We start from the raw sequence: 26,885 nt of genomic DNA, 5'->3' as shown, positions 1-26,885 counted from the left end.
TATCAGACTAGACCAGCTGACTATCAGATGACTTCATCCAGACCAGGAGAACAATCAACCAGAAGGGGTAGACAGAGATCTTCATCCTCAGAGTTTCAACCAAGAAGCAAACTTTGTGTTGTCACTCTTGTCTGAACATCTCATCCCCAATGTTTAGACGTCACCACATTAAGCCCCGCCCCCAAACAATCAGAATCAGTTCTCAACAGAGAGACTCAAGATGAACTTTCCTCCACTAAAACATTTGGGAAGTTGGTCTGGCTTCTTAACTCTTAATCCAGACAAAAAATATCCGACATGAAACCTCAAGACTGAGATACAGAAACGCTACAAGAGCCAGAACGAATCTAAAAACTTCTCACCCAATGAAAGGCCAAGTGAGATGAATATATAGTCCCTTAAATCAGAGACAAAAAACTCAAAATGTTCACATCCAATAGACTGATAATGCTTCAACTCTCAAAATAAGCTTTAGTGAAGACAAGTCTCCAAGTCCAGAACAAGTATGACTGAAAAATCAGAAGCAATGAAACATGTTTTATGTCAAAATGTCAAGTTCAAAAATCCTCAGTCTTGGCGTTCAACACTTATCAAAAAGTTCAAACTCAATTTTTGGAACAACCTACCAGACTGATAATGAACCAAAACAAACTGAAACAAATCCCAGAATCTGGCGACATTAGCAAACAACGCAACGACTCAACAACCTAAATGAAAACCTTCAGAGCAGAAGGTTTCGCCTCCTCACCTTCCATGACGAAGACCAGTGAGCCCACGTCTCCCTCTTTGATGATGCAGGCGTCCATCCCATAATCCACCGGGTACATGCAATCCACGATCTCCTGGATCTGAGAGAGCTCCAGGTTCTTCATGAAGTCATTGTCCAAGATGGCGTCCTTTATCAGCTCCTTTGACCTGATGGCAGGAAGGAGAACAGGTCAGTGAACTCAACCCTAGAGGTTAATGGACTGTTCATCTACAAAGGCACAAAGCAACTCAAGCAACTGACATGAATTGAAAACAATAAAAGCAACTTTAAGAAAGACATTATGATTAAAGATGAATTAAAACCTCAGAACATTTTAACAGAATAACATCAAGTCCAAGTGTCATCAGCACAAGTTAGAGTCCAAAAACCTAAAATAAGAAAAACCACTGAGATCCAAAAATCAAGCTGAAACTTGATGACTTGTTTTGTTTCTTGAAGATGTCTCTCTAGTCATGTGACCTTCAGGTGGACTCCACCCCCAGATGTTCCTGACAAAAACCTCCACCAGACATTTAGAGCTGAACACTTCAAGGAAACATCTTCTACAAACAGCTTGTTATTTAATTTATACCATGACCTGAACCACTGGGAACCTTCACAGACAAAAGAGTTCACGTCCAATAGATTGATTCGCTCCAAGTCTCTTACATGTGATCTTAGACTGAATATTAAAGAAAATTATCATAGTTCTGTCATTTGACTCACTGGATAACATCCTAATTGTCACAGCACTATGCAGCAGTCATCAGATCGTATTTTGTATAATATCGTAATGAAATATATGTGGTTTCATGGCAGCGAGTGGAGAATGAGACGATTATCTGGCGAAGACTCGAGCTAAATCTGGACAAAGCTTCTGTTCATGTTTCCCCCTCGGACACACACAGGATGTCTGCCAGTGATTTTATCTGAAACAACCGAGATAAATTCAGTGGATTCGGCCTCAAGCGAACCGATAAACGACCACGTGACGTGACCGAGCGCTCCGTCTGCGTTCACAGTAACTAAACCTCTAAAGTTTAAATTCATTACACGTCTAAAAGGACACTGAGCCGAGACGACAGACGACTTTAAGCTGACTTGTGTTTTATCTGCTGCAGAGATACCAGAGTATGAACACAGTTAATGTTCGATCAATGGCAGAAAAGAACAGCGAGGCGGCCCATCCAAAACATCCTGCAGCTCAGATTGATTTCACAAAGGTCTTCATGTCTCTGGGTGATAAATCGTCCTCAACAAAACTCACCAAAACCTGACAGATCCTCTGGTACTGTACCGATTCCTGCTCCCAGAGTCCTTAGTTAAAAAAGAAAGGGTCCTCCTGATGTTTAGCAGCTGTAATGGACATTAAGGTACTAAAAAATAACTTAAATGTACCATTTAAAACATAAATTAATATTAATCAAGTAATTTTAGCAATTAAAAAAGTATCACTGGCATTAGAAAAGTAAATATCAGCTAAAAAAAAAGTGTCATTCATTATATTATTGTAGGCAGACCAACTATTACCATATCTGGCATAAATGGGCCCCCACAGAAAACTGACGAATGGATCCAGTATGAAAAAATTAAATTAAATTATATTATATTAAATTAATGTAAATTTAGCATTAAAAACATTAAAAAGTTAATATTGACAAGGAAGCGTCAGCACTAAAAAGAATGTCTGCTCACAAATTTAGCTTTACTACATTATTGTAGCCTGGAAGAAAGAGACCAACTGTTAATATTTACCTGTTCGTTCACTTTTTATTTAATAGATTAGTCTTTGCTGTGGTCAGTGTTTACAAAATAAAATATTTTAATAATCACGTATTAAATCTAAAATTGAGTTTGATGATTGTCTCCTTTAATGTTAACTGATATAAATTCTCAATCACAGAATCATAATTACAGATCCTCTCAGCAGCTGGTGCCACACATGAACTCTGCCATCGGATTTCTGCACTGAGGTTGGTATTTCAGGAGAGAAGGAGGAGGAGGAGGAGGAACAGCTCCTTCCTCCTTCAGACACAGACAAATGAAAAGCAGCTGAGTCGTCGTCGTAAAGAAAGCCAACGCTGAGCAGAATGAATCAACTGTGGTCGATCCTCATAGAGACTCTACAGAGAGAGAGAGAGGAAGATCTGCCAGCAGAGCCAAAAGTTTCCTTCCTGTCAAATCAATTAAAACACGTTTTAATTGAGATGGACTGAAAGAGACAGAGTAAAGGAAGGATGGCAAAAAATCAACACTCACAGCTGTCGACCGGATCCTAGTTATGGTTTCCAGAGGCTCAGAAAGAGACTCTGATATTTACTTTAAGTGTCTCGGAGGATAGAAAAACCGGATCTGAAAACACTTTCAGTTCCGACACAGCTTAAAAACCTATACATTTAACCCACAAATGCAGACGTCAGGAGTTTGTTTATGAGCCGGTTTGTGAATCAGATGATTTAAAAGCAGGAGCATAAAAAATCAAAGGTGTTAAGATCTTCACTTATTCTCCTCTTGGTTCATATTCTGTTCAGAAACTTTTTACTTATGGTGAACCCCAAGGCTCTGTATTAAGTCTACAGAATTTTTGACAGCACGTTTATATGCAGACGATACTCTGGTTTATATTCTATTCTGTCAGTAGTTTCTTTTTATTTGTTAACACATCAGTAGTTTTCTATGACAGATGAGCAGCTTGGAGCCTGAAGATCTCACAAACTCTCCTGGAAAAATCTTCTTGTCTTTGTTCGTTCTCTGTTCTGGGAATCTTTGATGCACTTAACCAAACGATGGTGAGGACCTTTGTCTTTTTTGTTATTTTATATTAATAATAATAATAATAATACATTTTATTTGGAGGCGCCTCTCTGGGCACTCGAGGACACCGTACAACATATAAATAATAATAATAATAAAAACACTAAGAAGAAATAAGAAACAGATACACTGTAAAATGCAATATTAATGCTGACTTGCATTTAATTGTTCACTTAACTATTTGGCGAAAGTATTTACATCTTAATGGTTTTTTTCAAGTAACACTTAATTGCAGGGTGAAGAAAGCAATTTACTTCATAATTCCAAGGTAAGGTCACTTACAAGAACCAAGTAAAGGAAGCAAGACATTACGACACCAGTTGGAGGTGGCAATGAGCATGTTTGTGCACGAAGCAGAAAAAGAAGAAGAGTGCTAATCATGTAAATAACCTACAGACAGTTCACAACTTGGTTGGTACTGGAGAGACGCTGCATTATTTCGACTGGTAAATTTGAGGTTTTTTCTGCCTTTCAAGCAGGAATAAAGAAGTGCTGAACTTTGAACTACTGTATATCATTGTGTTGAAATCTTATGTAACTGTAAATGTGATTTTAAAATAGAGCCTAGTTTTCATTTATTTGAAGTATACAAGCAACACTTACTTATTTGAAGGCAATCGTTTTGCGTTGAAGTTAAGATCAATTACTGTTCAAGTAAATATAACTGAGATTGTAAGTTTCAGGAACTTCAATACATGTGTTGTGTTTTAATAAACACACAGTATACTTGACTTGTGATGACCATGGTAGGTGAAACAGGAATTCTCAGTAGTTTAAGTGCACTACACTAAGTAAGCATTAGTTTGGCCAACTTCAATGCATGTGTTGTGCTTAATAAACACTCAGTATACTTTACTCATAATTACCTAGTTAGTTGAAATAGGAATTCTCAGTAGTGTAAGTGCACTACACTAAGTAAGCATTTGTAAGGCCAACTTCAATACATGTGTTGTGTTTAATCAACACACATTATACTTTACTTGTAATTGCCTAGTTAGGTAAAACATTGTAAGTGAACTGCACTAAGTAAGCATTCGTTTGCACAACTTGCAATTCCTCGTCCAGATTAGTCTGTAATTTCAAGGCAATCGGTTTGCATGTTTTTTTTAAGTAATGTTTACTTATTAGATTTTGCAGTGAGGAGACATGACTTCCAGAATCTGATGGAGGATCTAGAAGTCTTAAGTTTGTCCAGAATCTGAACCATCGGCTGAAAAATCTGACCTGACCTGATCCATACAGGTAGAACAAACACACATGATTGGAATTTTTTTTTTTTAAAAAGGAGACATTTCCGGAGATGCTAATTCTTATGGTGATACGAATGATGATGCTAATGGACAGCATACTATAAAACTAAACCAGATAGATTTCCATGAACATTTCGCTCTAAGTGGGTGGGCTTTTAGCAGATCAATAATTAAATCAGACTCAATACTATAGATGCAAATTAAAAATAATCTTTCCCACACTAATTACACGGAATGAATCTGAACATTTGTTGATTAGTATACTTTGGTAAAAGTCTGAAAGGGGTTCTTATTCATAGATACCATGTTGTGTTGAGGATTTATTGGTAAATCAAAGGATTAAATGATTACGTATTGATTACTAATTAAATTCTAACAATCTAAAAAAAGAATCGGTCGATGGAGCCCTATTTAGATTTTATTTTGGTGAATCTGCAGTGGACAAGATATTTCAGCCCAGTCTCATTATCTCCATGTAAACAGGACTCAGAGGGAACCCAACGCCAATGAAGACAAAACATTATGAGTAAACCTTGTATTATTACTGCATGAATCACAGAGGAGAGAGAGGAGAAAGGAAAATAAAATAAGAGCACAGAAAACACAGCAATGAGTCTAAATAAACAGTAAAAGGAACAAAAACTACTAAATGAAAGAAATAAAGCCAATAAAGAAAATCACAACAATGTAAGACATGATTCAAAGAGAGAAACTAATCTGCAAAGGACATAAAAGAAAAGAAAAAAATGTAAACATCAGACTATAGCACTTAACTATTACAGTACTGTTAGCTTGGATACTAGAAAGCAAGGAAGAGCTACTATTAGCTAATATAGGCTAGGAAGCTAGAACGATCTACTATTAGTTGGAAGTCAGGAAGGCTAGGAAGAACTACTATTAGCTTAAAAGCTAGCAAGCTGAGTAAAGCTACTATTAGCTGGAAGCTAGGAAGAACTACTATAAGCTGGAAGGGCTATTAGCGAGTAGACTAGAAAGTTAGGATAAGCTACTGTTAATTTGGGGCTATGAAGAGCTACTATTAGCTGGAAGGGGAGGAAGCTATGAAGAGCTGCTATTAGCTGGGAAGCTAGGAAGAACTACTATAAGATGGGAGGCTAGGAAGTTAGGAAGAGCTTTTAGCTAAGAGACTAGCAAGCTAGGATAAGCTACTGTTAGCTGGAAGGGAAGGAAGCTAGGAAGAGCTACTATTATCTAGGAGAATAGAAAGCTAGGATAAGCTACTGTTAGCTTGGAGGCTATGAAGAGCTATCATTAGCTGGAAGGGGAGAGAGCTAGGAAGAGCTAATATTAACTAGATGACTACCAAGCTAGGATAAGCTACTGTCAGCTGGAAGTGGAGAAAGTTAAGAGGAGCTGCTAGTAGCTGGGAGGCTAGGAACATTAGTCAGCTAAATTAGTGCCAACGGTGCAGGACTTTTTATAAAAACTAGAAATGGCTGAAGAGCCTCCGTTTGACTGACAGGTCCACATAAGTTTCAAAATAAAAGCCCTGTCTCAGCAGCAGATCTGTGACAGTGGCGTCTCAGCTGATCATTAACTCATCTACAGTAGTTATGAGGCTTCACCGTAGACAGCAGGAGAGCTGGTGGGCGTTAGCTGCCCCCACACTCTACTGTAATACTTTTATTGATGTTTTAAAATAACAGACACGAGCTGCAGGACGCTGACGGCGAGGAGCGGTGGGATGGTAAATGAAACCCTGTCAGCTGCCTCGGTGTGTGGGAGGACCACTCGGATTAAAAACCAACACACTGGTTGTTATCGCTGCTAAGGACAGACAGAAAAACACATTATATTACAGAGAGCTCTGAACACTGGCTGCTAGCAAACACTCAGCACTGACCTACTGCCTCTTCATAGCATTTTAATTTTTACACTAAGTGAGAAATGTCATCAACATAAATTAAAACAAGATGATCAGACCTCGCATTAAAAAGAAATCACCACTACAGAACAAACATTCGGGTTAGAAATGCCGAAGTCATTGCTACAAGTAGGAAATAAATCTGAACTAAATCAGGTTCATAGCTGCAAGTACTGACGGAAATAAAAATACTGCAGCTAAAAGTAGAAACATCACTGCTACAAGTTAAAATCTAAATTCTAATGAGAGGAAAAGCAAAAGTCAAGTCAAGTCAGTAGAAACACCTCATAGCTGCTGGACTTTGGGAAGACACTACTAGGAAGAGCTTCTGCTGGGAGGCAGTGTTCCTCTGAGGATGAAGCTTCCAGGTTCAGGTCTAATCTGAGTCTTTGTCTCATAAATAAATCAGATTTTAACATGTGAGAGTCTTTCCATCTTGTTCCAACATCTGGATCATGTCTCCAAGTCAACCAGCAGCTGTTGATGGTTCTGATCCAGCGGTAGGTAGAGATCCATTAGAGACAGCAGCTGCTACAATATTCTACTGACCACATGATGGCGCTGCTGATTTACAGACACACAAACTGAGATCAGATCTCAAGTGCTGGCTGGGGACGCATGTGGAGACACATTTATATTAAGACCAGGTAGATGGACACAGGGACTTAGAGATGGACAGGTGAGACCAGGTGTTGATGTGAGGTCATCTTTCCAGTTGATCTTTTAGTTAGAGAACATTTAGAAATAAAGTATTTTACAGCGGGGAGCTCTGCAGATCCATCCAGAGAGTCTGAGCTCATGTTCATATTCATATCTACATATAAAGATGCGTCTTCAGCAGCGACGACCTGCTGCTGCTCATCGCTTCAGGAAACAAAGGCTACACAATGTTATGTAAACCTGAGAGGAGGGTTACTCTACCAGTGAGGATTAATTGTTGGATTAATCTGATCTAATTCTATGTGGGCAGATATTGTGTCACACTCTGTTTGTAGAACGCAGAATAATTCTGCAAATAAGTCAATGAATCGTTTAGTCTGGAAATAATTAAATGTTCATATTTCAGACAAGAGTAAACCACACATTTATAAAGATAATTATGAAGACTATTTGTTTATTTAGAAAGTTAAATCTCATTAACCCTTTCCTTGAGGTGTATGAAAATATGAACATATACTGATAATTCAGACTTTTCACTTTAATACAAAGACTACTCAGCAAACTATTTAATTTAAACTTCACCTCGCTAATTTAAATTAATCCCACTATGTCATAAATCGTCTCATGTCTCACATCTACACCATAGTTACTCCAACCAATCATTCTCATCCACTTATCTCTGCTTGAGTCGTGGTGGCAGCTGGTTAATTGGAGAATTGTGGACAGCCCCTTCCCTAGTAACAAATTCCAGTTCTTCCTGGAGGATCTCTAGTCGTTCCCTGACAAAATGAGATATATCATCGCTCCAGCAAATTTTGGGTTTAAACCTCTAACAGGTGGCGCCCAAGAAGAATCCTCACAGGAAGCCCAAACAGACTCACCAAGGCCCTTTTATCATAAAGAAGCAGTGAATGTACTCAAGACTCAAGACATGGATTCAGGGAGCTGCAGTACCTTTCCTACAGCAGGGGATCTAGGGCCCCATCTCAGTTAGGCATGGGAGGCCTGCACCACCTGCAGGAGGAGGCATCCTAAACTGGTCCTTGGCACAAAGCTACCGTCCCATCTAGACCAACTACACAGGCTCTAACAGCCAGACAACAAACTCAACCACTGCTCAGTAACCGCTGGTGACAACCCTGCAAACAGACTTACTACAAACATGGAGACCAGCCAGTAACTTGCTCTGTTTATGAAAACCGTCGTCACCAACGGGCCGTCCTGCTACCAGCTGTCACATGCCACATTGTTTCCATATTTGGCTCAAAAGTTGTTAATGTGAATCCAAAACCCAAAGATGAATCATGCAGGGGGAAGAACAAGATGTTTAATAAGACATGAAGGACTCATTTCATCTGTGGAAACTGTCCCCTTGTGAAACATTAAGTTTTTTATTATGCATTTTCATTCTTCTTTGGTGTGTTGTTGAAATCTGAAAACTGGGACCAATAAACCGTGATGAGATTCTACCGGAGAGAAGAAACTCCAAACTCATTATTTTCTGTAAGCAGCCAGATGAGTAGCGGCCGGCGTCGCATTAAAACTTCCAAACATTAATGTTTCCGTACTGAATTAAACCATCAGTTCAGTGGGATGTGAATCTGCTCCTGACCAATCAGATGGTGTTGGCGGGGCTTAACATGGTGATGAACAGAACAGTGACAGTAGTCACACACTTGATCTGAATTACAAGGAATTTTTTTTCTCCATATTGGTTGAAACAGAGTCCAGTCTGTCCAGTTCATTAAGTACACTAGTAAATTGATTGACATCTATATCCTTCTGAGTGGTTCTTTAAAAGTCAATTGGCCCGTACGGGGATCGAACCCGTGGCCTTGGCGTTATTAGCACCACGCTCTAACCAGCTGAGCTAACCGGCCAGATGATGGATCTATAAAACCATGAAAAGCAATTTCTGAGTTTGAGTCTTTCCAACAAGGAGGTAAGGACTCCTCCAAAGACTCACAACACAAACCTGGAGGTCTGGGAGATCACCTGGTTCACACCACACTCCAACTGTCTGGTTCTGCTAAATATTTAGTCATTAACACTTGAAATTAAGACAAACACACAAGTCAAAGATTCAAGTTTGGTCAAAAACTCTTAATGATGAAGTGAATGAGCGTCAAAACATCTTCAAGAAACCAAACACGTCCAGATGTCTTTGTTCCATCTACATGTTTGAAAATCTTTACAAATAAAGGTCTGAGTCAAGAAAACGTCATAACTTAAACGAGTTCAAATGTTTGGTTTACGTACTGTGGGCTCTTGGGGTAGAAGGGCAGGGTCACGTGGCTGAGGTCACTGATGTTGCAGGCGGTGGGCTCGGCGGAGATGGCCTGCCTCTTGCTGCGGTGCTGGTCCGGCTGCAGGACGAGGCTCTTCTGCTGGGCCTGGACCTGCTGGGCGGTGGCGGGCCGGATCACGGACCGGTACTTGTCCAGCTCGTTCTGCAGCCGCTGGATCAGCTCGTCCTTCTGGTCCAGCTCCAGCTCCAGCTCGTCGATCAGGGCGTCGCGCTGCCGGAGCTCCTCAATCTTCTCCTGCAGGGCGTACTGAAGGTCCCGCAGGGTTCCCATCGATCCTTTAGGGGGTCCCGGAGGAGTTCTCGGGCTTCCTCTAAGCTTTTGAAGGTTCTGTGGTCTCCAGACCTTCTCTGGAGATTCTCTAATGGACTCCACAGCTATTCAAGGTCTTTGGCTGCACCCTGATTTCTTTGTGGTCTTGTGGGTCCCTGAGGTTCCTAAGAGGTTCCTCAAGGTCTGTTTACATAATCTTGGTCATAATCTTCTCAAGTTATATGATACTTGTATAATATAATGACAAATAAAGGCTCTTTCTCTTTCTTTCTTTCTTTCTCGTAGGATTCCTCATCAAAGCTTCATAAAGGTTGTTCACGTTCCTCAGAGTCCTAATTGTTGCTTTTCAAGCATTCTAGCATTTCCTAAATCTTCCCGGTGAGTCTTTGCAGGTTCTAGATGGCGTCTCTTAAGAGTTTTCTTAAAGGTTCTACATGAACCCTTGGAGCTTATCAGAGAGTTTTGCCTGGATCTTCTACTGTTGTCTTTAAAATTCCATGAGTTCCTTTTAGATATACTGAAATCTTCCAAGAACAAAACAATAATTTAAAGTGATTTAGGTGAAACGTCTTCAGAAGAGGATCATCCTAAAGAGAAGCTGAAATCCACCAATAATCCTCCAAGAAATAAAACAGAAACTAATCCTGAAGCTGCAGGTTTTAGCTGAAGTTTAGAGTGAGTCTGTGGAGATGAATCCAGACTCTGGATGGTGAGTTAAAAACATCAGGTCACATCTCCTCCTTAAAGAGTTTATAAAGCACAAAACAAACCTTCCTCTGGTTAAAAAAAAAAAACAAAAAAACAGCGACGACACAAATCTGCAGGAATCTGAAGAAATGCAAATACAAGAAAAATCACTTTTCTCGGTTTGATCTCGGAGTCCACATGAGAGAAGGAGGGAGAGAAAAGAAAAGGCGTTAAACCGGGTTTAGTGAAGCCGGGACCTGGATCCGTCCGCGGTCGTGGAGATAAACGCGGAGCAGAGACGCTGCGGAGCCCGCGGAGATGATCCAGGGAGCGGAGAGTCCCGGAGGACGAGGAGCCGTGGATCCGGTTCACGTTTAATCACCTTCATTAGTTTAATCAGTTTAACGCGGAGCTTGAACGGAGGGAGAGTCACCGAGAAAGTTGTTCAGCCTCAACTCCTCCTCCTCCTCCTCCTCCTCCTCCTCCTCACCTGTCCTTCTGTCCTCCTCTGAGTTCTTGCTGTTTGACAACGAACGTAAACGAGTCATTTTCTCATGAGGACTGTAAACCAATCACAGACTAGCTTCCATCTGCTGTTCACAAGCAAACATGAAAAATAAGTTTTTATTTACCTCCAATAAATTATGTTTGATGATCTACCTCCTCTTCCTCCTCCCTCCTCATCTTCTCCTTCTTCTTCTCCTTATTTTGCTTCTCTTCCTCCTCCTCCTCTTCCTCCACCAGTTAAGTGATCTGAGTGATCAGGTTGATCTCATATTGATCCATGTCTCATATAAAAACAGACTCAGGTCAGTTTCCTGCAATGAATGAAGCTCCACGTGTCATGTGACTGAGGAGGAGGAGGAGGAGGAGGAGGAGGCCAGGGTGGATGGAGGGCAGTGACAGAGGTCTTCAGTGGTTTAGATGAAGGAAGAAAGACACTTCAGACGTTTATGTGCTGATGAAAAGACTGTAGAATAAAAAGCTGAAAGATGATTATTAATCTGACACCTGAGGGTCAAAGGTCAGACAGGAGAGGAAGCGTTCATCCTTCTGTTGATTGTTTTAAAGTTGATTCTCTGAAGAGTTGAGACCTTCATCATGGAGTCTATCAGAGGACTCCTGCTGTCATGTGGCGCCCCCTGCTGGTTCATGACTGTCATTACAACCTGCTGCAGAGACAGCTGGAAAAGACAAAACAAGCTGGAAACCATGTGGACAGGAAAGATGGAGGAGTGGAGACATCTCCTTCTCCACATCCTTCTCTTCCTCATCAGTAAAGATCTGGTGTAAACTCACGTATCTGATCACATCATTACATTTCCTATGTATTGTGTTTTCATTGAACACAGGATTTAAACATGTAGATGTCACCCACATGAATTAATACATACATATCTTCAACACTGCAAAGTCCATTTAAGGCTCCAAGTCTGTCCATATACTTTTGGATGAGAAGCTGTTTTTCACAATAAAAGCTGCTAAATGATCAGTGAGAGACTAGAATCTGTTTTCATTCTGTTTTATTCTCATAGTTTTGCTTCAGTTTGTCTCGGTCAAATCATTGGCATGCATCAAGCAGAGAAAACATCTAAGGAGATTGTAGAAACTACTAAAACTGGGTTAAGAACTGTCCAAGGCATTATTAAAAACTGGAAGGATAGTGGAGAACCATCAGGGTAAGAAGAGAGGCAGATGAAGTGATGCACCCATCATGCCTAGTGTCTACTGTACAAGCCTGTGGGGGCAGTGCTATGATCTGGGGTTGCTGCAGTTGCTCAGGTCTAGGTTCAGCAACATTATGTGTCCAAAGAATGAGGTCAGCTGACTTCCTGAATATACTGAATGACCAGGTTATTCCATCAATGGATCATATTCCAAGATGACAATGCCAGGATTCATGGGGCTCAGATTGTGAAAGAGTGGTTCAGGGAGCATGAGACATCATGTTCACACATGGATTGGCCACCACAGAGTCCAGACCTTGACCCCATTGAGAATCTTTGGGATGTGCTGGAGAAGGCTTTGTGCAGTGGTCAGACTCTCCCATCATCAATACAAGATCTTGGTGAAAAATGAATGAAACACTGGATGGAGATAAATCTGGAGACATTGGAGAAGATTATAGAAACAATGATACAGAGAATGAGCTGGAATCAAAGATAAAGGAGGTCCAACCAGATATTAGAGTGGGACCTTTTTTTTTGGCAGTGTATGTTTGTGTTGTAGGTGAAGAGACCTCTGATCCAGATCATGAGTGTTGGTCAAAGGCCTCCTGACACACACACAAACACACACACACACACAGTTGTGTTTCTATCTCTGTGAGGACGCTCCACTGACATAATAACATATTAACCCTAACCATAACGTTGCATGGCAAACTGTCCGCACAGCATTAATAACCCATGGAAAACTGGTCCCCACAATTTAATAAAATCATAGACAGAGGGAGTCCTGATGGCTGAGTGTGTGTTTGTGTATTTGCATGAGTGTGTGTGTCTGCACAGATAGCAGCAGGTTAAACATTAACGCTGAGCGGCTCGTAAAGCTAACACCAAGACAGTGAACCTTTGGAGTTTGATATGATGTGATCACACACACACACACACACACACACACACCTACACACACACACACACACAGGACCCTGACAACACACTGAGTTCAGAATGACACAGCTCTGATCGGAGGGAGGTGATCTCTGAAATTGCTCAGGTGAGTTTTTCCTGCTTTTCCTACAAATTGCGTTTTTTTTTTAAATTGGAATTTCAACTTTTAAAACCACAGAGGAAGAAAGAAGTGTTGCTGGACTCCTCTTCTTCTGTTCTTCTTTTTCTTCTTCGCTGGTGTCTGTTGAGCATCAGAGCGGCTAAAAGCAGCTAACTGAGCAAACAGGCCGACCGGAGTTAATGTGTCTTATAATGGAGATAGAGAGAGAGAGTCTGTTCCACTGTTTGTGTCATTCAGAGAAACAGTAAAAGCCTCTATACACACAAAAAACACATTAAGTTCAGTTCATGTTAACAGTTTAAATGTTGATGAGCAGATAAATGTAAAAATAGAAGTACTAGTAGAAATATACTGAAACATAAGTGGTTTAAAATCTGTCATTAATTAACTTAATATGAGTTTGATTATAGTTTCTCATGCACTCACAGCTTTTAACGCCCCTCCGTTATTTAAGTAGAAATAACTGTGTGAACTAGAAGACCTGAATTCACAATAAAGCCTCTGTTTTAAAGGTAATTGACAATTTAATTTTATTCATGCAGATCTTAATGAGTTCTACATAGTTTAAGGCTAAGAAAATAATTTGTTCCATACAGAAACATTCATAATCACTTAATAATTATATTCCAACAATGATTTGTTAATTGAGCCCAGATGTGAAAAGTTTAGATGAATATTCAGATGTGATTTTGATGATAAAGGTTTAACATGAAAGCAGCGTTTTATTGCTGTAACATAAATGTTGAATCATGGTGCCATTATGACGAAGCAGGAAACAAACAATCCTGAAAACATTTAAATATGAACGGTAATTTTTATGTCTCAACTCAACTCAACTCAACTTTATTTATAAAGCCCTTTAAAACAGCTGTGGCTGACACAAAGTGCTATACATAAAATACAACCTAAAATATAAGACATCAAACATAAGAGACAATATAAAAGCAATAAAAACAATATAAAAACAATAATAAATGATAAACAGTATTAAAATAATAATAAAACAGAACAGAAAACAGGGTCTCATGCTGTGTTAAAGGCCAAAGAATAAAAATGGGTCTTAAGATGTGTTTTAAAAATGGACAGCAAAGGTCTGATGTGTAGGGGGAGATCGTTCCATAATTTAGGACCGGCAACAGAAAAGGCTCTATCCCCTCTCGGTTCATTTTCAGAAGATGCAGGTTATAAATGAAATCCATCTGCAAGAAAACAACCAACAAAACATTTAAATATATTCAGAAGAAAACAAGAAGTAAATTAATTTTAAATGATGTAGATTAAGAAACAATTTGTCCGTTCCTTACAGATTAACTGAAGTGTTAAATATATTTTATTCATTAAACTTCTGATTTACATAGTTGTGGCTCATAAATTGTTAATAAATCTAAGAGACAGTTAATGTTGGTTAATGAGTTTCACATGGAGACAGTATACATCCTGTCGTATCCTTGTTATCGCTGTTAATTAAACTTATTTCCTGATAATAAGTCGATTAATCAGATGACGTGTATGACTACTGTTACTTTTCCGTCCATCACCACATTAAGCTCCGGCTACATGATCTGATTGGTCCAGCAGGTCTTTACTGGAGCAGAATCAGTTCTCAACAGAGAGACTCCAGAACAGTTTTCTTCCTAAAAATATATGTGAACAGGAAAAACTGAGCATAAAACTATCTGTATATTCGCCTTTATGCAGACGATGCTGTTATTTATTGTTGCAACCATTGGTCAGTTAAATATCTACAATGCAGCTTCGATAGTTGTTTGTCTTTCTGTGACATGTGAAAGACTGATGACCTGTCCAACACCGACTCTGACCCAGTGTCACCTAAAATAGGCTCCACCCCCTCACAACCCTCCAAAGGATATGCAGTAGATAATGGATGGATGGATGGACTTTGATATTGTTCAGTCCTATTTAACTCAGCTTATATTAAATACAGAAATTAGTTCAAAATGATGTAAAAAAAATCTTCAGACCAGCTTTCCTCAATAAATATAAGTCAGTTTCTTTATTGTTTACTTTAAATTACTATAAATTTGCAGCAGCGTGCCTTTCAACTGTGAAAAAGCGCTGACACCACGTTACAGCGATACGGCATCCCTACACTGGCTTCCAGTCCATTTTAGGATTCATTTTAAAAATTTTACTACTAGTTTTTAAGAGTTTTAACGGCCGGGCACCATCTTGCCTGTCTGAACTACTTAGTCCAGCCAGAGCTCTGTGATCAACAGACCAGCTGCTACTGGTCCTCCCTAGATCCAGGCTCAGATACAGGGGCCATAGAGCCTTTACGGTGGTGGCCCCCAAACTCTGGAACAGCCGACCCTTTCATATCAAAGCAGAGTTTGGAGCATTTTAAATCATTGCTGAAAACCACTTCTTCTTCTTCTACTTCTTGGCCTTGAGCCCAAGTTGAGCAGGACATCTTGGATTTTATTAAGCAAACACAGTTTGTCAGTTTTTATTGACAGTGTTAGTTTTTGTTTTATTTTGATGTTCTATTGCTCATTTTAGCCTCACATTCATTCGCTGATTTATTTCTATTTGTTCTGCTTGAACAGCACTTTGGTTCAACTGAGCTTGTTTTTAAATGTGATTTAGAAATAAACTTTGACTTGATTTAATCTCTTCTAAAATAGAGATTAAAGATTAAAATTTTTAATTGATCGCATTATTTCCATAGTTAACATGAATTATTCTTTTGACCTAATTTGGACTGTCTGCTGTGGCTGGTTAGTTCTACAAGGTGGAAAGAAAAAGAGAATGCTTTAAGAGTCGTGATTTGTTTTTCCTTTTTCTTCAACAAAGACAACCCGGCTCTAACTGTTTGACAGATTAATAAAAAATGCTGAGAATTTCAAAGAAGGTATTGATCTGAAGCTTTCACTGTCGGCCTGATACAAAGCACCAGCTGTGATTGTGTGTTCAACGCCCCTCGGTCTGCAGCACTGATTGGTGGATTTCACCGGCAGGTTACTGAGTTCAGTTGCCTGTTTTTCCACCAGCAGACTCTCAGATCACCTTTAAACAAAATGTTTGGTAAATTTGGTAAACTTAAAGTTTTTCTCCTTTCTGAACTTTTTTTACTTTTATCAACACAAAGTAAAACTATTTGTCTAAAATGATCTGTTGTTCAGGTTAAGTTTATTTTATTGATGTATATTGTCGGTCTGTATCAATGTAAATTGATCATACATGATAAATGTATGAGATGTGTGGATAATTTGGATGTGGTGCAGACGTCTGATGTTTTGAAATCTGAAATCTTAATGTCTCATTTGGTTAATTGTGTAATTAATTAAGGGATTTATTATCTCAGTGGGTTTGAGCACATTTTTGAGGTGTTACAGGAGGATGAAGATGGTTACTGAGGTAACTCTAGATCTGTGAAGATAACTGAGTGTCCAGCAGCTCGTCTTCAGCAAACCAAGTTTTGATACATGCCTTTGTTAGTCCATATCAGGAGGAGAAGCCCAGTACCATGTATGGAAAGCTTATTTCTGTCAGTTCTCCACTTTGAGATCTGGACAATCATTAAAATATTTAATCGGAATAAACCGCATGATTTCTAAAGCGTGTTATTCTTTGGACATATTTCAAAGCACAGTCTACTGTAATTGTTACAAGGTCAAGTTGGAAAGAAAAATAAATTAGTGAGTGCTTTAAAATTTTTGTTAAGGTCTGAGCTCCTTTCAGATGGTTACTGATGTAACTCTAGTTCTGTGAAGATAACCGTCTCCCGTCAGCAAACCTGTTTGTCTCTGATAGAATTCACCTCTATGTTTGTCCATGTCACCAGGACAATACCTATACCATGCATGGAGAGCTTATTTTTGTATTTCTGGTATCAGGGCTTTCAATAGTTAAAGTATCTGATAGCGATTCATAAACCTGCTCTCTGCAGGGTAAAATTATTTACTGCGACCACACTGCTCAGATTCTGCTTACTGTTGCTTTGATCACTTCCTGATTTCTGCTGTGCTGAGTTAGAAGAAATTTGGTTTATTAAGGCGTTTACTTTGGCAGCCCTAGTTTATATCTCATAGCAGTCATTTTATATCCCTTTGCCATAATTTAACGTCTTGTTCCTCATTCTGGACGTCTTCCTGGAACTTGATTAGATAAACCGTAGGGTTGTTGTGTTTTTAGAAATCTGCTCACGTCGTGTCTGACTGACAGAGATTAGAACAGAGATGTAGTTTCTGGTGCGATGGTTGTGGTGTGGTTCTTCTACTGAACCAAAAATAAACTCCATGATACACTTATTAAATAAATAGCTGAACAGATTGTCACATAATTCAGATTAAATATATTAATATGTATCAAATATATTAAATTTTAAATGTCTGATGGAAGACAGAGAGATGTTACCTTGTGAAGAGAATCCTCTCACCTCATTTAAAAATTACTAAAACATTGATGATAACCAGAATCTGACAGTTATGGAATAAGTTTTTACTTTAAACTCAGTGATCTCAGATTTTTCTTGCTTTTTAGATTTTCTCGTCTAAAATGTTTGTTTGAAGGATGTGTGCACATGATCTTTCTACAGTGATCAATTTTAGTCTTAACCATTTTGAGGTCCAATTCTGGCTCAAATTATTCTATAATTTATTTAGATTTTCCATTTCAGTATTTCAGTTTTTGTTCATCTCTACATTATTTCTTAATGTCACTTCTAAATTTATCAAGGTTTAACCGCAAGTTTAGAATAACTACTTAGAAATTAAAATAATGAAATTTTAAAATTAACGTTTTTAATTCTGATTACTCACTAAATGAATACCAGACACCAGTCTCTGAGAGTAAAGATGATTCTCTTTCAGTTGGTCTAAACCTTTAAAACACAAATGAAGGTGTTGAGTGTTTGCAATGATTTGATGATTCAGTCTAAACCTTCAGTTATAAGCAAACCTGACATTATTTTATCTATTTACTGTCTGAGAGGATTTCCACTCTGAAACACAGAGACCGGACGTTTTATCTCGTCCACCTGGACTGTCTCAGGGTTTAGGTTGAGGCAGGGGTGCATAGTTAGAACAAGAAAACCAAGCAACTGTTTGGTGCCCCGTGAAAAACGTAGATATCTTTTAGCATATTTTAAAGCAACAACTGTTATAGCACATGTACGTCTTAGCCGGGGACTAGAACCTAGAATCGCCTCTGGGTTGAGTTCTGTTTTGTTTGATGGAATGGTTTTTATTTCAGGGACTTGTGCTTCTAGAAGACGCTTCTTCCAAGTGTTTATCTCTAAATGTCTGGTGGGGAATTTGGGTTTTTATCAGGAACACCTGGTGATGCTTTAGGTGGGCAATGACTTTCCAAAAAGTAGAAGCTACTACAAGAAACCCTACTAGTCCAGTTTCTCTTGTTTCAGCTTGTTTTTGGACATTGTGAACAGTCATGCTGCAGACTGTCCACAGTCTCTGTCAATGATTAGTGGACAGACCTTGACCTCTCTGCTGCTCGCTTCAAAACACGACTCGTATCTGTTGTTCAGAAAACAGCAGCTCGGCAAGGACACACAAGTCTCACTGTGGACTCACATTCTCATCAGGACAGAGACTAAATGCTGGGATTGTTAGTTTCAGCATCTGAACAAATAAAGAAATGTCCTGTGAACTGCAGGACACGACTGGTCTGTCTCAGGTGGACACAGATGTGAAGGTCACCTTTGGAAGCTGACAAAGTTTTTGGAAACTGCACATGAGCACTGTAAGGGAAAAATAAGCTGCCTTAGTGGAGATCAGTATATGTCATTACTGTTAAGTGTTACATGGAGAAGCAACCAGGGAGCATGAGTAAGGATGAGAAGGAAAAGACGAAAGCGGAACCAGGACAATGTATACATGCAGAACTAATTGGGCAACAAGACACAGGTGGAACTAATAATGGGAGGAGTTTGTAGAGAAAAGACACAAGGCAGGAATTAAAACTTAAACACAAGAGAAAATAAAACAGGAAACACAAGGAAACCAAACTGGAGATCGACATCATGACAAACTCAATATCATGACAGTGACTGTCTGCTAAATACGGCTGCAGATGTTACTTCCTGTTTGTAAGTGGAGACAGCAATGGACTGAAACATAAATGATGACGTAGGTTGTTTTTTTTTTTGTCTTCCAGTGAGCACCCCTAATTTCCCTGATTTACGTTATCGCTGTCAATCACACCCAATGGAATCCAATCAGAAAGCAAGCGGGGATGGACTGGTGGGGACACCGAAGGAGGCGGCGCTTCGGACGCTCATGCAGCGAACTGGATACCAGCTACGACAGGTAAGAGGAACCAGACTTGACCTGGAATATCATCTGAACTATGACCACAGCATGTTGATATAAATCATTTCTTTACTGCTACTAAATGTTTTCCGTCGTGTTTGGCTCGTGTTCTTCAGGAGAACGGGCAGCGGCGGTACGGTGGCCCACCGCCTGGCTGGGATGGCCCGCCACCAGAGAGAGGCAGCGAGATCTTTGTAGGGAAACTACCAAGAGATCTGTTTGAAGACGAACTGGTCCCACTGTGTGAGAAGGTGAGAGATTACTGGGTTGAAGATCCTCTTACTCATCTGGAACTCTTTGTCCTCTTTGTCTTTGATGCAGACTTTCCTCCATAATGGGATTTGACTTGTTTTTAGGCCTGGACTTTACCAAACTCTAACCCCTGCTTTTAACTTTGACTCATGATGGCATTTAAACATAATGTTGTTGTGTCTAAACTTTGAGGGTTATTTGACCTGAGACACTTCTGGGTCAAAAAATAAAAGATTTCTTTGCTGCTCTGACAGGTTTTTAAATCTCCCTCTTTATTGTTTCAGTTTGGAAAGATCTACGAGGTGAGGATGATGATGGACTTCAACGGGAACAACAGAGGTTATGCCTTCGTCACCTTCAGCACCAAACAGGAGGCTAAAACAGCCATGAAGCAGCTCAACAACTATGAGATCAGGTACATCATCACCTGATAATGAACAGGAACCCACTCTCAACAACTGAACAACATCCTAGGATCGTACCAACAACCCTTTGCTAGAGACACACTATCAACCAGCTACAACCAAAAAATGTCCAACTATCACAACCATGACAATCTCTTAGCATCATACCTGTAAATGTCATTATAATTCATGCTCTTTAATTTGATGTTAACTTTATTTCCTTCCTGTCTCTCAGGAATGGCCGCCTCCTTGGCGTCTGTGCCAGCGTTGATAACTGCCGTCTGTTTGTTGGCGGGATTCCCAAAACCAAAAAACGTGAGGAGATCCTGTCAGAGATGAGGAAGGTTACCGACGGGGTGGTAGACGTCATCGTGTACCCGAGCGCCGCCGACAAATCCAAGAACCGAGGTTTTGCCTTCGTTGAGTACGAGAGTCACCGAGCGGCCGCCATGGCCCGCCGCAAACTCCTGCCAGGTGAAGCTTCATCTTCTAGTTCAGTTACTGTTGAGATGTAGATATGAAATCTAGAAATCAAGATCAGTCTGATGTCAAGCACCTCGTAAAATTTAACAATAAAAGATGACAAAGTCTTCTTTGGACTGACAGTAAGACAACGTTATCAGCAGCCAATCACAGCACACGTCACTGTGACCAATAGAAGACGAGCTCTGACGGGCTCCATGATAAGATAACACCTGTTTGACAGGAGTGACGGTGATCAGACATAATCTCAGTCTGTCTCTTACCTGACTCTCCCTGTTTTTACTGAGTGATCAGAAATCAAACCTGAGAAGAGAAACAGTTTTATTGATTCTATAAGGGAGGGTGGTGCAGCATTAGGTCTGTCCCCGCAGACATGAGGAGGCATAGACTCACCTGTCCTCTGTCTTAGGTCGTATCCAACTTTGGGGTCACCCCATCGCTGTGGACTGGGCAGAGCCTGAGGTGGAGGTTGACGAGGACACAATGGCTACTGTCAAGATCCTGTATGTGAGGAACCTGATGCTGCAGACGACAGAGGAGACCATCGAGAAGGAGTTTAACGGCATCAAGCCAGGTACGACTTCACTACACAGCACAGCGGACAAGTCTGAAACCTTCTGGAAGATCCTGGAGGGACGGATGTTTGTGTTACAGGTGCAGTGGAGCGAGTGAAAAAGATCAGAGATTACGCCTTCGTCCACTTCACCCAGAGAGAAGATGCTATCACCGCCATGAACGCTCTCAATGGGAAGGTCAGCAGCTACAAGAGAATCACCTTTCTAGATCTCAACCGCCCCATTACAGATGGTCACGTGACAAAATAGCTAATTTGGAGAGTTTACCCAAACGGGCCTTACCAAAAATCTGCTTCAAACCTTCTCTGCTTCAGTTTATTAGCATCAGCGTTGGTTCCATCTTTATTTTCTCTGACCCAGTGGAATATAGTCCAAGTGTTATCGACATTGTGAGACAAAATTTACACAAATGAATCGGTAGCTGCTCAGACATGCTACATTCATTTGGGCCATGTCATTTTTGAGCAGTCTGAGACGCTGCTTCTGGAAATATGTGCAACACTTAAGAATCATCATTGACATTTAGAGATGAACTGTCTTCTCTGTCCAGATCGTGGACGGGTCTCCCATCGAGGTGACTCTGGCCAAGCCCGTGGACAAGGACAGTTATGTTCGTTACACCAGAGGGACCGGAGGACGAGGAGGCTCTCTGCTGCAGACCGACTACACAGCCTACACTCTGGGACAGGTAGGACCACATCACCAACTATGACACCAAGTTTCATGGAAGTCATGCAAGAGTGTTGCTGAAGTGGATATCATGCACAGAGATGCCACTGAACTCTTTCAGCAACCCCTTGACTAGAACTGGACCAAGAGTTTAGAGAAATACCACAAAGGTTCTAGTAAAAATAGAACCAGACCCACTCTCCATTTGGACATTTGGAGAAGCAAAGAACCCAAAGTGTTCCACATTGGGTTTTTACCTCTTGAAAGGGAATCTGGCTACAAAATACTACTGATTCCACTACGGGAGACACTACGTCATCACATTATACAATCCAGAAGAATATTGGGTTGTTGTCACCAAGGCATGCTACATATTGTTGTAAAGGTCTTGCTCCATACAAGATGACTATTTTGGGTTTGTTATGTGTGGCACCACCATTAGCCCACTAGATGGAGGCAAAGGACTCTGCATAAAATTGAGGTACAGGTTTCAGATTCTGTCAGGCAAATCACCATGTGGTGCATAGTTGATGGAGAATTGTGTTGATCTGACTCAAAATGCCCTCGTTCCTCCTCCAGGTGTACGACCCCTCGGCGGCGTACCTGGGTGCGCCTGTTTTTTATGCCCCTCAGGCGTACGCCGCCATACCGGGTCAGTTCCGATTCCCAGCAGCAAAGGCTAACGTTGGAGGTCGAGGTCTGATCAGGACACCATCCGTTAGAGGTGAGGATGTGTTTCGCTGTAAATCTCTAAAAAATGAAACCATCAGATGAAAGCAGTGCTGCGAGGAGTGCTCAAGTTCACAAGCTAGAAATATTGATAGTGTCCTCATGGACCTGTCGCCCTGCTGTTTCAGGACATTTGATTTTCATAAAGACAGTTTTACAAACTGTAAGTGTGAGTCTGAGCTCCCCTCACAGACATCCTTCAGTAGTTTACCTGCAGATTTTAAACTGCTGCTGTCCATTGAAAACCCCCACCCCCTCAAAAAAAAAAAAAAAATGTACCAATCCAGTTATCCAGTAAAAGGTAAAGCTGCACGGCAGTCAGGAGGTTTTCACAGGACAGCGGTGACGTTGTCCTTCCAACATGGAGGACGATCTTTTTTACAATCTGCACATAAACATAAAGCTGAACTGAATCAGAATCACTGACTATTTTAAAATCAGATGAATTGAATCAAACGCAGACTGATGTATAAAATGCTGTAAAGATTTAAAACATAAAAAAAAGAATCATCCAGGTAATAATCCTGCAGCAGGACAGGTGTGTGCTGTTGCCGTTGTTACCTCTGTGTTGACTCTGATTGGATAATTGTCTGACTGTGTGATTCTTCTTCTTCTTCCCCGGTTGATTTCCGGTGATTTGATTGATTTCACTACCTTTTCGATCTCCTGTAGAAATTTACATGACTGTACCTGTAGGGGCAGCGGGGGTGAGGGGGCTAGGTGGGCGGGGCTACCTGGCCTACGCTGCCGGGGGAGGAGCCATGGGCCGAGGTGGCAGCGGTGGTGGCTCCTATGGCATGAAGGCGGACAAGCAGTCAGAGGAGAAGCTGTACGACCTCCTGCCGGGCATGGAGCTGACCCCCTTGAATCCTGCCGCCATGAGCCTGAAGGCCACCGGCATCAAACCAGCACCACAGGTAACAGGACACACCTGAGCACCAGGACACACCTGAGCACCAGGGAATCGGTCCCTCTGCTGTGAGGACCATCTGTCCTCCAACTTAAGGTGTCCTTTAAAAATGCCAGAAACTCCATAAACTCAGACTGACGTAAATGATGGACACCTGGACACGATGTTGTTCTATGGTCGAAACGCAACATGTCTGTCTCTGTCTCTGTCTTTGTCCCCCAGGTTCTGGAGGAACTGTGTCAGAAGAATAACTGGGGACATCCTGTCTACCAGCTCCACTCAGCTATCAGTCCAGACCAGAGACAACTCTTCCTCTATAAGATCACCATCCCAGCGCTGGCTACTCAGTACCCCAACGTGTACGTCCTCCATGTCCTAGTCCTATTGTAGTCCTCCTGTAGTCCTGTTGTCCTAGTTCTACTGCTAGTCCTCCTGACCCGTTGACTTTACTCCATGATGTCCATGTCTCTCTGCAGTCATCCCTTCACACCATCTAAACTGTGCGCTGCTGTAGAAGAAGCTAAGGTCCATGCGGCTGAGTACGCCCTGCAGACGCTCGGCCTGCAGACAGATGGCACCGCCGACGCCGGTTGTGCGACTGCAGCTGCTGTGGCCTCAGTAGCGTTCCCAGGTATGTGAAGGTCCGTACCCAAAGCCGACCAACTCTCAACTAACAGACTCTCACCTGACGCCCAGAAACAAAGACGACAGATGAGAGAAGGAATCATGTGACTCACCAGCGACCGTCTGAAACTACCACTGAGTAAATCTGATAAGAGGTTGTGGGTTTGTTTCCCTCCAGGCTACACTCTGGCGAGCCCGGCGTCGTCGGCGGTAGCCTCCCAGCTGAAGCAGGCGGTATCTCTGGGTCAAGACCTGACGGCCTACACCACCTATGAGGGCTACCCCGCCTTCGCTGTGGCGGCGCGCCACACCGACGGGTACGGCGTTTTCTAGAACAGCGGTTTCCAGAGAGAGAAACTCTCGTAGCTGCATTCATGCTAGTACGCTGTAAAAAATCAGTTTATGTTTTTAGTCTGTTTGGATCCTGAACACAAAACATCAGATCTGATTGGATCATCACAGCAGTGCTCTCCATTCCTTCAGTCACACTTAGTCTTCTTGTCCTAGTCCTCATATAGTCCTCCTAGTTCTACTGCTTCTGTCCGAGTCCTCCTATTCTAGTCATCCTGTCCTAGTCCTTCCCTCATAATCCTCCTGTAGTTCTCCATTCCTAGACCTCATGTAATCCTCCTGTCCTACTGCAGTCATCCTGCCCTAGTCCTCTTAGTCTTTGTATTGCTAGTTCTGGTCTTCCTGTCCGAGTCCTCATCTCCTACTCCTCCTAGTCTCGTTTATCTAGTCCTAGTCCTCCCATTCCTAGTCCTCCTATCCCAGTCCTTCAAGTCCTACCTTCCCTTGTCCTAGATCCCATTTCTGAGTCCCCCAGTCCTAGTCCTTCTAGTCCTCTCATTTTAAACTTGTTTGGTCACCTTCATGAAACCAGATCTGATCAGATCATCGCTGCCGTTCTTTCTGCTCCCTCAGTGACTTTTCTTAAAATCCAAAGCTAACTAGTGTGAATGCAGCTTTCAGTTTCTACAGGAGACAGAACCACCGGAGACACAGACTGAAGAAACTCTGCGAAACCTTAACAAAACCGTCGCTGGGAAACGTTTCCGACTCGTCAGTCGCCCTGAAACAAATCCCTCATCTTTCTCTTCACGTTGTCTGTCTTCGTCTCATCTGAACTATGTGTTCATTCTTCTCTGCTTCATGATTGACAAAGTCATGGGCGAGCAGCCTGTGATTGGCTGGAATTAATGTTTTGATCAGTTTTATATTCTAGTTGTTTGTTTACAATATTCATTCGTTCTCAGCGTTATCTGGGATTTGTAGTTCTTATCAAATGCACAGGTTTGCCTTATTGTGTAGTCATCAGCAAAACTCTTTGTGTTTTCAGAGGAAACTAAAGTTTGATGAGTGAAATGTGACGTCTGGGATTTTAAGATGAGTTTTTATTCCACAAACAGTGGAGATGTGCTTTGTGGTTGAATACAGCGTCAGATCAGTGCAGCGCTTTCTGTCTGCAGCTTAACAAAACAAATTATGTAAATGTCCTCTTCAGTTTGACAACACCAGCAAATACAGGAAAAAAGCTGCAAGAAGCACAAATGACAAATATTTCTAGTGAACCCTGACAAGCTATAAAAAGGTTCAGAATAATGTTTAAATTTGATTAACGCCGTTTAATCTGCAAATTTATTGTGTATGTCGTCAGATTGCTTAAACTGAGGAATTAATTAAAGACTAAAGGCTTTGAAGGAATCCTGTGATCAAACGACGTCTACAACTCCAATTCAATAAGGATGAAGAAAAGAAACATGAACATTTAAGTTAATAGTTTGGCGTTTAGACTCCTGAGCGTTGGAGACTGAATCTCAGAAGCAGGTTCACCTGGAGTCGAGAAGCTGAAGTTGGCAGGTGGTTAAAGTTGATTTCTGATGAAGACTTTTTTAGGATGCACAGTTTCTGTATTTGCTGGTGTTGTCAAACTGATATTTTCTTACTTTGCTTTTTGTTTTGTCTATTTTCATAATATAATATAAAATGCTTTATTACAACAAGAAGAATATAATACTGCCATACTGACACTGATGAAAACTACCCAGCACAAACCTTCTGAACGTAAGCAGAAAGTCTTCACTTGGTTTTCTATTCAAAATTAATGAGAAATTTTAACAGAGAAAAGGTAAATTGTGCCGTTAAACCACTGCAGAAGAAGAGGAGACGACGAGATGACGTTGTTCAAACAGATCCAGTTTCCATCCTTTTAATCAAATATTAGATGAATTTTAACGATAAGAATGTTTTTGAATTTCCAGCTTTTTCACTTTTTCTTTTCTAGGTTTCAGTATTTTCATGTTCACATTATGTGTGCTGTAGTTTCCACTTTTCGACCAGTGTGCTTTATATTCCTCTTTGTACAGTTACTAAAAGATCTCGGTTAATAAACTATTGTTAACACAGACAAACACACTGGGTTAAAGGTAACTAAAGCTTTCACATGCTTCGTCATGGCAACGATAATATAATTTAAGGATAGGTTAAAATTAAAATCTGATTGAAGTCTGAAGACTGCAAGAAAAAAAATGTTTTTAAAGTTTAGATCTGAAAAATAATCTTAAAAATGCCATAACTGTAAATCCTGAGCGCT

At 40.9% G+C, this 26,885-nt stretch overlaps 3 protein-coding genes across 4 annotated transcripts in view; 2 read left to right on the top strand and 1 right to left on the bottom strand.

Annotated features, from left to right (window-relative positions):
• The window catches only part of prkg1 (protein kinase cGMP-dependent 1), a gene marked incomplete at its 5' end in the record, with an annotated part of 36,878 nt that extends 26,942 nt beyond the window's left edge, over positions 1-9,936 (bottom strand). The window contains 2 exons of the mRNA XM_084567944.1: positions 749-915; positions 9,617-9,936. Coding sequence (XP_084424070.1) covers positions 749-915; positions 9,617-9,936 — 487 coding nt within the window. The remainder of the gene's footprint in view (positions 1-748; positions 916-9,616) is intronic.
• LOC311504239 (microfibril-associated glycoprotein 4-like) overlaps positions 1-26,885 on the top strand; it is a gene marked incomplete at its 5' end in the record, with an annotated part of 417,732 nt that overhangs the window by 109,824 nt on the left and 281,023 nt on the right. The gene's annotated exons all lie outside the window — the stretch shown is intronic.
• Positions 18,977-25,993, top strand: a1cf (apobec1 complementation factor). Of its 2 annotated transcripts, none has more exons than XM_084568217.1 (12): positions 18,977-19,643; positions 19,763-19,897; positions 20,183-20,313; positions 20,538-20,776; positions 21,195-21,359; positions 21,440-21,537; positions 21,911-22,048; positions 22,609-22,753; positions 23,455-23,675; positions 23,891-24,027; positions 24,145-24,299; positions 24,471-25,993. In XM_084568217.1, exons 1-12 carry the CDS (start codon positions 19,542-19,544, stop codon positions 24,623-24,625), a joined length of 1,821 nt encoding a protein of 606 aa, XP_084424343.1. In that variant the 5' UTR covers positions 18,977-19,541; the 3' UTR covers positions 24,626-25,993. The 2 variants fall into 2 exon arrangements, with proteins under 2 accessions (XP_084424343.1, XP_084424342.1); XM_084568216.1 differs by having other exon boundaries at positions 23,431-23,675.

This window comes from Chelon labrosus (genome assembly GCF_963514085.1).
Source record: "Chelon labrosus genome assembly, chromosome: 19".
NCBI classification, from domain to species: domain Eukaryota; kingdom Metazoa; phylum Chordata; class Actinopteri; order Mugiliformes; family Mugilidae; genus Chelon; species Chelon labrosus.
This window is presented reverse-complemented; position numbering and strand designations above follow the sequence as displayed.

Coding starts and splice junctions, on each gene's coding strand:
- a1cf (XM_084568216.1), top strand. CDS start 19,542: ATGGAATCCAATCAGAAAGCAAGCGGGGATGGACTGGTGGGGACACCG. Junction 22,049..22,608: donor CAGCCTACACTCTGGGACAG/GTAGGACCACAT, acceptor TTCCTCCTCCAG/GTGTACGACCCCTCGGCGGC. Junction 23,676..23,890: donor GCATCAAACCAGCACCACAG/GTAACAGGACAC, acceptor TTTGTCCCCCAG/GTTCTGGAGGAACTGTGTCA.